At 46.1% G+C, this 9,285-nt stretch overlaps 1 protein-coding gene across 4 annotated transcripts; it reads left to right on the top strand.

Moving 5' to 3' along the window:
• The first annotated feature begins 402 nt into the window (after nt 1-402).
• LOC136530100 (transcription initiation factor TFIID subunit 10-like) lies at nt 403-7,141 on the top strand. Of its 4 annotated transcripts, XM_066523050.1 has the most exons (8): nt 404-723; nt 789-973; nt 1,057-1,121; nt 1,260-1,322; nt 4,138-4,195; nt 4,298-4,348; nt 6,057-6,108; nt 6,822-7,141. In XM_066523050.1, the coding sequence occupies exons 2-7, from the start codon at nt 836-838 to the stop codon at nt 6,060-6,062; spliced, it is 381 nt and encodes a 126-aa protein (XP_066379147.1). In that variant the 5' UTR covers nt 404-723; nt 789-835; the 3' UTR covers nt 6,063-6,108; nt 6,822-7,141. The 4 variants fall into 4 exon arrangements, with proteins under 4 accessions (XP_066379145.1, XP_066379147.1, XP_066379144.1 ...); XM_066523048.1 differs by lacking the exon at nt 6,057-6,108 and having other exon boundaries at nt 403-723; nt 810-973; XM_066523047.1 differs by lacking the exon at nt 6,057-6,108.
• Nucleotides 7,142-9,285: the final 2,144 nt, after the last annotated feature.

The raw sequence follows: 9,285 nt of genomic DNA, 5'->3' as shown, positions 1-9,285 counted from the left end.
TTACTACGATAGAGGAATTTACATCACTGTGCTTTTACGTGTCCTTTACATAAAAAAAGCTACTATGACATGAGAAATTTACATCACATATGCCTTCTTCCTTTACATGAATGAATTTACTATCAATAGATACTAGGCAGTAAATTTCTATGCATACACGAGTGACTCTCTATGCTATGTAGAAATTCACTCAGTAAATTTAAAAGCACTCGATATCTTCACCTACACAGGGTGGGTCGAAAGTAGACGAATATATTTAATGCCTCCTCTTCATGCTCCTATCAAATAAAAATAAGTTGAACAGGTACATACATTTAATACCTCTCCTCTTACCGTCAGAAAATAATTCAGAAACATTTGTCCTTACACATGTATCTACGCATATAAGATGACTTGGGTTGTGTGGCACGCCGAGGCGGTCGGTAGTTGGGTTGGTCGCCATTAATACGGCCGCCATACATCCTTCCGGCTTCTAGGCGCTGCCGGCTTGACGTTGTGCCGCCTGCCAACTGCCGCGCCAGCACGGGAACCCCGCCGCGGCCAAACCCTAGCGAGCGCCCGTCCCCGTCCTCATCGGCGCCGCCCCTCTCCTCGCCGTTTATTTGGGCTCCCGCCTCTTGTTACAAGTGGGTCCAGACGTCCAGTTGCAGGCCGCGAGCTGCTGTCGTCGTCGGTGACACCTATCGCAGCTTCCAGGTCGCCGCCAGCGGGCGTTCTCCCACGGTGAGCGCCGCTCCTCCCCTTCTTATTAGCGATCTTCGCGATTCTTACCCTTCGAATCTTACCAGCTGCTCGCGCGGTGGGGGCAGTGAGGCGGCAGGGCGTGAGGTCCAGGATGATGAGCGGCGGCGGCGGCGCAGGAGGCCCTGGCAGGGGCATGGGTCCGGGAGTGGGTGGAGGGGGGGACGGACGGCATGACGACGAGGCTGCGCTCACCGAGTTCCTCTCATCCCTCATGGACTACACCCCCACAGTATGGTGCCGCCACTTCCCTCTTGCCTTCTCTACTTTTCTGTCAGCGGTTTAGCCCTGATGCTTGGTTCGGTGGTGCGGAAGATTCCCGACGAGCTGGTGGAGCACTACCTCGGCCACAGCGGGTTCCACTGCCCCGACCTTCGCCTGTGAGTGCTCGTCCTCTTTCCAATCTCTCTTCCTGATGGATAGTAGTAAGCTGAGATCTGATCAGTGCCATGGATTAAAACTTAAAAACACAAATTGCTTGATTTCTTGCACACATAATCTGATTTCGTGTTTTACAGAACGAGACTGGTTGCTGTAGCCACCCAGAAGTTCCTATCAGACATTGCTAGCGATTCTCTTCAGTGAGTAAATTCATAGTATCGTTATTACAAAGTAAAAGGATTCCCTTCTTAATTTCATTGATAGCATATTCAAGAATTAAACATTATCATTCTTTTCTTCCACATGAATGCAAATCTTCTGTGCAATACGCAATTCCATATTTTTGTTTGGTTCGGCAAGTTTATTAGGCTTCAATCAAAATCCCTCCCTAATTGCATGTACTTGTGAAATTATTCGTCGAACACATGTTTATTAAGGCGTCGCTTAGGCGATAAGGCTTGCTGGAAATCTAGGCGTCCCTGTCGCCATGATCAAATAGAGAGGGAGGGAAGGAGAACCGAAGAAGAATGGGAGGGGAGGGGAGGGGGCCATCAAGGCCAAGAACCCGAGCTGCTGCCATCCCTGCTGGCTCCGGCACCGGTGGCTGGCACAGAACTTGCTCTAGTCAGCCGTGGCACAGTCAGTCTGGAAGGGGATGGCAGCAGTGGTCGATTTGAGAGCGCAGACCAGTGAGGAAAGGGAAAAGAAGTGGGAGGAAGGAGAAGTTTCAGGCAGTGGCAGTGGTGGCGCATCTGGAGAGAGAGGGAGAGGGAGCTATGCTCCATTGATACGTGGGGGTTACCATGTATATGCGCACTGGAGCCATTGATACCATGAAGGGAGGGAGAGACTAATGAAAGGAAGAGCATGAAGAGAACCAGGCAAGGCTGCACCTACAACTGCCCTCACTCTCATCTCCATTGGCTCTGGCGCCTGTGGTCATCGCAGCTCTTCACCGATCAACTGTATAGCAAGATCTGAAGGAGGCAGCACCAGTACACAATCTGCATATGAGTAGAGCTCAATTTCAAAAGGGGTGGCATTGGCCCTCAATCTGGGAGGCGTGCTCTTGGAGCAGCCAGGCTCGTCGTTGCTCCAACGCGGTAGCATCGGGAAGGATTCATGGAAACGGCATCCAGTGAGGAATCGGTAGATTACAGATTGAGGGGAGAGGGTAGGGTTTTGCTTTATGAACTGTTGGTTGAATTGGGCTCTAATGAGTTAGTGGGCTGGCTGCTAATAGTTATTGTGGCCCATCAGTGCTTGTATTTACTTCTTATTCTCTATTGTATATATCTTATTACATATTTTTTGTGCCATATTCTTTGGCAATGAACGAAGGGCGGGCCTAGTGCAAGCGGTAGAGTCTTACCGCCTGTGACCGGAAGGTCCCGGGTTCGAGTCGCGGTCTTCTCGCATTGCACAGGCGAGGGTAAGGCTTGCCACTGACACCCTTCCCCAGACCCCGCACAGAGCGGGAGCTCTCTGGACTGGGTACGCCCTTTATTCTTTGGCAATGAACCAATTGATGACTAAAAATTTTGGCTTGGCATGATTTTGGTTGGGAAAAAATTGGAAGCCAACCAAGCAGGCCCATTATTCACTTTTCAAAAAATATTAAAACATATCCCTGTACTGAGATTTGGAAAAATGACGTATGTGTGTATCCGTAATTCTGTATCCATGGTACATAGACTGAGGGAAGGAGCACTGACACGAGGGACAGATGTAGGTCTCACCTTACTGCCTTAAGAACCACGTATCCACAGCCAATGTAATAATATCGGAATGATGACAAACGTTTTCCTATTGTTACAACATTTCATGTTTCTACTGTTCCATTCAGAATGTGTTATGATCCTAGTTATCACTTACTTGCATTTATGCCGGTTGTAACTCAATCACCTTCCCACTTGCTGAAACATTGTTCGCTCTTTGCTGCTCTCGCAAAGTTTACCATGCCACCATAGTGATGGTTTAGTCCGGTGGATATTTCTTGTTAGAAAAGAATAAACCCCGTCTTCATTGTCAAAATATATAGTATGATCTCTCTTGGAATTTTTTATACTAGCCAAGGGTTCCGTGGATCCCTCTGCATCCACTGACTCCATCCCAAGGTTCTTGTTCATTAAAGGAATTCATTTTTGTTAAAGGATTATGTTCTGATACATAATGGATGTGCCTATACTACTCAATTTGTGAGACCTATCCTCATTTTAAAGTTAGGTTGTCTCGTGCAGGGTGCGGGTTGGCAAGTTCTAAAGCTACAAATAGTGTATAATAGCAGTTAGTTCAGCGTGACTCCTTAGAGTTTCGTGTTATATCATACAACGTGCAAAATTAAGAAATATTAATAATCCCCCCCTTATTTTTGCATAGTCACGTTACTTTTATAAACAGGTTATATACCAGCTGAGGCTTGGTTTTTTTAATGGAAATCCAAAGGGGGTAACAGTGTAACATGCAATTGTCTTCTTCAAAGTTTTTTAAAACATACAAGATACATTTACAAAGTGTATGCCTAATTTTGTGGAGATTCTATAACTATATTACCAATGGAGCTCATTCTTTATGTGGCCTGGCTAATCAAGTGATGAATAACTAAAGCATACTGAAATTAGAAAACAGGCCAATTAGAATTTTTTTGGTATCATCATCATGATGAGTTACCAACTAAAAGCATACCTAATTAACTAAAGGATGCCTGATCAATCATCATGATAGGCTCATGTATCACATCAATTTACTAATCCTGTGGGAAAACAGATTCATTGTGAGGGGAGAGTGGGTTCTTTTGGATTATATTGCGTAAGTTTGCTTATTTTGTGTGTGTGTGTGTGTGTGTGGGGGGGGGGGGGGGGGGGGGGGGGGGGGGTGTTGTCAGTGTATGACACACTCTACTCTTCACTATATAGCATAGCAAACTATTTTAAGATTTTCTTAGCAACATGCATTATACACATTGTAGTTGTGTGCACTAATTTTGCTATTACATTATTCTTTCCCTTGAACTAGGCACTGCAAGGCCAGGGTAGCAGCACCTATCAAAGACAATAAGAGCAAACAGCCTAAGGTGTATTTACTCACCAGTTGAACTTTTCATGTTCCTGGCGTTAAATCTTGTTTAGTATCCTTACTGCTTACTTATCACATTTTATAAAAATGTTATTTTCAGGATAAACGTCTTGTATTAACCATGGATGATCTTTCTAAAGCTTTGCGTGAGGTAACCATGTTTCCATTTCATAGTTTTTACGGCGGCGTGGCGAGGCGCGGCGACCCACCACCTTCACACCTTTACAGCGTCTATGGCGTGCGGCGTGGCGACGCCATACACACATCGGCGTGGCGAATACATACGTTATAGTCTAGGATATTAGGAAATTATATTGACAAATGGTAATGCAAATGTAGCTTAAAAGGTATAGTCTACAATATTAGCAAATCAAAATAGCAATGTAAATGTAGCACAAAAGACATAGAACTCTCTCTGCAGTATATTAGACCTAAACCCTAACGAAATTCGGCCCACCACAGCCCAAATCAAAGGCCCGCCTCATCCTGGACGTTAGATCGAAATGGACGGTCAAGATGCACTCGGCCTTAAATAAATACCAGTCCAAACCCTAGACCTCACCCCGTCCATCACTCAGACTCTGCTCGCCCGCCCCTCTCTCCGATGGATCCTGCCCAGCCCATCCCTCTCTCCATCCCTCCCTTTCCTCTGCCATACACTCACTTTCCTCGGTGATGGCGAGGCCGACGGAGGGCGAGGGAGGCCAACGGAGGGCGGGGGAGGCCGACGGAGGGCGAAGCGGACGGATTTCCAGGCGGGGGCGGGCAGAGGGCGACCGTCCCGGCGGCCGACGGCGGCGGCGGCTCGAAGGGCTGCTTGCGGTTGCGTCTCGGGCTCGGTCACGGAGGGCTCCAATCGGCCACTCGGCCTATACAGGTACCCTCACCCTCACCCTCACCGTCTATTGCGCCCGCCACAGCGCACAAAGGCGACACAGGACGCCAAATCGGCGCCACGGGGACGCCACGGCGCTATGGCGGACGCCATACACGCCGGAGCCGTGGCGTCGCCGTGGCGAGAGCCAGAAAAACGCCACGGCGATATGACGACGATATGGCGTCGGTATAGCGACGCCTTAACAACTATGTTCCATTTAAATCTGCAGTTTGCACTTTTACTTTTTTTGTTGGCAGCAGCTTACCATTTACTATCGTCTGTATTCCAACCAGTTGGGCAGATCTGTATTCTTGAGAGAGAAATCGGTCAGGGTCGCATTATTTGGTTTGGACACTACATCAATATGTTTTGTCAGGACTTGAAATTGAATCACCCCACTATTTTCTTTAACTTAAACAGTTATGTAGATCCAGTTTGTGCTCCTCACAATTTTCCAAAAATTCATGAGGAAACCCAACTGTTAGCGGCAGTTAAGAACAGCCCACACGAACAAAAACTTAACGATGCAGGATAGATATTTAAGCAAATATCACGTGCTGCATAGTTGGAGATCTTATGATGATTGAGTTCCTTTAGACTAGATACGATCAATTCCAGCAACCCAGCGGCAGTGCGCCAGTGCCCATATGACCTGTATCTTTTGCAAGAGTGAGGTACACACCATCTTCTGCTATTGATACTGTGCATGGACCTAAATATGCAAGGCCATATAGAGATCAGACTAGTGTGGTTTTCTTTGCCTGTATTAAACTATAACTGTCAACCTTGCTGTCATTGTCGTAAGAAAGAAAAGTGGGATCTGGATGTTGCTAAAATCTGAAGTCACAGTTCACCTCCCATTAAATTAAATGTGTAATAGTGGATATGGCAATCAGTAAATGAAAGGAGCAGCTAATCAAATTTCAAATTGCCAATCCAACATTGCATATTCTGACCTTCTTAGTGACAATACCCTTTATAGGTTTAAAGGTTTATGCAAAACCATCGACAAGAAGACCACTATATGCATGGAAGTAAGCACTTCTGGAATCTAGAACCTAGGAATTTCACTGAAAACAGTACAATCCCTGCAGGAACATGGAATTTCCTTTCTCCTGCCTAAATCTTGCAGTCTGATTAGCACAACTCTTAAGGCTGTTGAAAACTGTGGTATATCTTCAGTCCACAGTAAATTATCTTTTCCGGTTGACCTTTAGTAATCAATCAGTGTATATTTAGTACCATACCAGTTCTATTAAGCATGATGATGGTGTTTTTGTTCTTTCTTATATTCCAAAATAAGTCTATGTTATATCCAAACCTTGCACAAAGGCATTGTTTTTGTGCTTTATTTCAAATACAAAGTTCATGATGTTGATAGAGAAATTCTTCAGCATCCACCATCCAGACATCCTTCTAGAAAATAGATTTGGTGAAAATCCTGATTTTTTGAAGGTGTGCTTCTGTAGTACCTCTAATTTGAAGCTCCAGTAAATTCCAGATTCCTTAATACTTAATAACATCTCATGGCATCATTGTTGGAAGAATGGAGTAACTGATAAATGTAACCTAATTCGTGAAATCTTTATCCTGTTTAGGCTTAGGAACTTCAGCTCCGTTAAGTCATATTCCATTCATTTCATAGTAACTACTGGTCATGGTCACTGGACTACTTTCCACCACATTAGCTTTTGCTCCATTTGTGATCTTATATACCTTGATACTCACATGAGACTTCTCTCTGCAGCATGGTGTGAACTTGAAACACCCGGAGTACTTCGTAGACAGGCCTTCAGCAGGAATGGCTCCTTCGACAAGAGAGGAATAGATTGGATTAGGCCAACTTGTACGAAGTGTCCAAGTGGAACTAGATATTATACAGGGATCATGTGGAATGAATGGGCATGCTGGCATTCTTGCCCGATCAGTTCGTTGTAACAGTGGACTACCATAATCTCAAAGTGTATCCCCATTGCTATTCGGGATGTTTTATTATTATTAGAGTACTGCTAATATGATGTATTTCTTTACAATTTTAATATAAAGTTTGTCTCATCCAAGTTCATATGGATTAGTTATTTTAATGCAACTATTTTTAGAGATGGGCGCGTTGAATTGCCGCCTCTGTTAATAATGGTTTCCTGACATCACTGAAGCCTGGAATATGACCGCAACTGGGTTTTGTTTCGTCAACACCTACTAGGTTGTGGCCCGCAAAGCCTTGTGTTACTTTTGTCAGATCTATGAAGAGCTCATTGCCCATACCCCCATGAGGTTCTTTTCACCTTTGGAAAAGAATCGACGGGCATAGAGGGCTCGTATGGAGGCTTTGCAAGGGCGGGATGTGCAAGAAGATAGTCCTATTGTGGTGCACTTGACCACGTATCTGTTTGCTCTGGATAAGCAGTATGACCGGTAAGCCTCGGAGCTAAGGAAGTGCCTTCGGTGAGCCGAGGAAACCGAGATCTTCGGGATGCTCCAGGTGCAGCGTGCCGAAGCGCATGCCAGTGCGGCAGCCGATGAGTCGAGAGACTGCCATGTCGGAAGCTCTGAAGGAGGCTGAAGATTGACATGTCCATCAATTAGTTAGGAGAGGCCTACCTTGTCACCAAGGCCAAGTGGAGGACGCTGGCTGCTGAACGGCAGGATCCCTTGATCGTGGAGGGGATCTTTGTCCAGCCGTCAGAAAAGAAGGAGAACCGATGTTGCAGTACCGCCAGCACCTCCACCCTCGAAAAGTGTCAAAAGTAGAACCCTTGATTCCTCTCACTCAGCCATTGCTAAGAGAGGAGGCAGATCCATAGCTAGGGCGGTAGAAGAATCCAACGAGCCCGGGAATGAAGATGTGTGGTCCAAAGTAGATTAGTTGCCTTGGGATGAAGTACCCATAGTTAGTAGTGTATTTCGTCGCTGTCCACCGGTATTGTAATCTTTCCGTTGTATTTCATCCGTAGTTGTTGAGGTAGTCCGATCTTAGGAAAGGTGAACGATGTGTCGAGAATGGGAGAGTAAGTGTTTGTATGTTGTACCAGCTAAGGACGTTCGGAATATGCATTTTAGTTATTTTGCTGTGTTATTGTGTCCATCTACCTTAAGTCTCGTTAGACGTGCTTAGGATTTTCAAGGGCGATGTTAAGTGAGTTATAAGAGAAATTACCATTCGGATGCCAGCAGACTAGCCGTGATTGGATAACATAGGACACTATATCGACTAATTGTGGATGTCCCAGCAGAACACTTGAATCTCTTTAAATTAGATCTGTTGTTGGATTTGAAGTCTGTGTCCCTTGTTGCGAAAGGAACCCTTGTTTGAATCTTCCCATGCAATACTCCTCTGATTCTGTGGTCTATGACCCCACTGTTTTTATTGCGTGTAAGTTGGTAGTAGTTGCCTTGTTAATAGCTTATGGTGCCGCGACAAAACCGAGGGCCCCTGTGAAACAGCTGCCACATGATGACGCTGCTCGGCACGCGCTGGTATCGAGGTTGTTGACCAAGTATCTTTACCAAGTTACACCGCCATACCACTTTTGATACAAATATGCGGGTGTTTGAATGGGAAATCCACAACGGATTGATAAAATAGTGTTCTCTCAAAGTAAACAAGAGGAGGTGGTTTTAGAGGAAGCATATATGTTGCGATCTCACTTCATACAAAGGTTGACGCATATTGTGGACAAGAAAGGAAAGGAAAGAAGAACACTTGGGGAAAGTTAGCCTTGGGGTAGTAGGAAGTGCTTAGAAAAGCCTGAGTGGATGTCAAGTCCCAAGCACTATGCCCAGGTCGACCACGCTACGCAAGCCGGGTCGCCATCACCGCGTGCCCCATGGACGCCGTTGGTGTCGGGCCCATTAGCACCCTGTCCTCGCATGGCCACGACATCGTGGCGCACTCGTCGTTCTTGTGCACTATGTGCTTCTCTTTTTCGTGGCCTCTGGTCCGTTCTTGATCCTCGCCCTCGTCCCTGTACCGTACCCCCTCCCTTCTTTCTTCTTTTGGGGACACGACCGCCCGCACACCTTCCTCGTCGAGCGAACCCTCTCTCCTCTCCTTTATTCCCCCCTCTGCTCGCTTGCGCAGGGAATGCGCCATGACCGACTTTATCCCCACAACGTGAACCGCCAGTGTATCCCATCCATGCTGTCTCTACTTTTGGTGCGCTACGCCTCATCTTCGTTCGTCACTATAAGATACCCTTGATCCTTGCTCT

This window comes from Miscanthus floridulus, chromosome 2 (assembly GCF_019320115.1).
Source record: "Miscanthus floridulus cultivar M001 chromosome 2, ASM1932011v1, whole genome shotgun sequence".
In the NCBI taxonomy this organism is placed as follows: domain Eukaryota; kingdom Viridiplantae; phylum Streptophyta; class Magnoliopsida; order Poales; family Poaceae; genus Miscanthus; species Miscanthus floridulus.
Note: the sequence above shows the minus strand (reverse complement) of the source record. Positions and strands in the feature narration are given on the sequence as shown.

What these genes read in the sequence shown, in the direction of transcription:
- LOC136530100 (XM_066523048.1), top strand. Translation starts at nt 836, where the DNA reads ATGATGAGCGGCGGCGGCGGCGCAGGAGGCCCTGGCAGGGGCATGGGT. An exon ending in ATTGCTAGCGATTCTCTTCA is followed by an intron (nt 1,323 to 4,137) that starts GTGAGTAAATTC and finishes CCCTTGAACTAG; the next exon opens with GCACTGCAAGGCCAGGGTAG. An exon ending in TTTCTAAAGCTTTGCGTGAG is followed by an intron (nt 4,349 to 6,821) that starts GTAACCATGTTT and finishes TTCTCTCTGCAG; the next exon opens with CATGGTGTGAACTTGAAACA.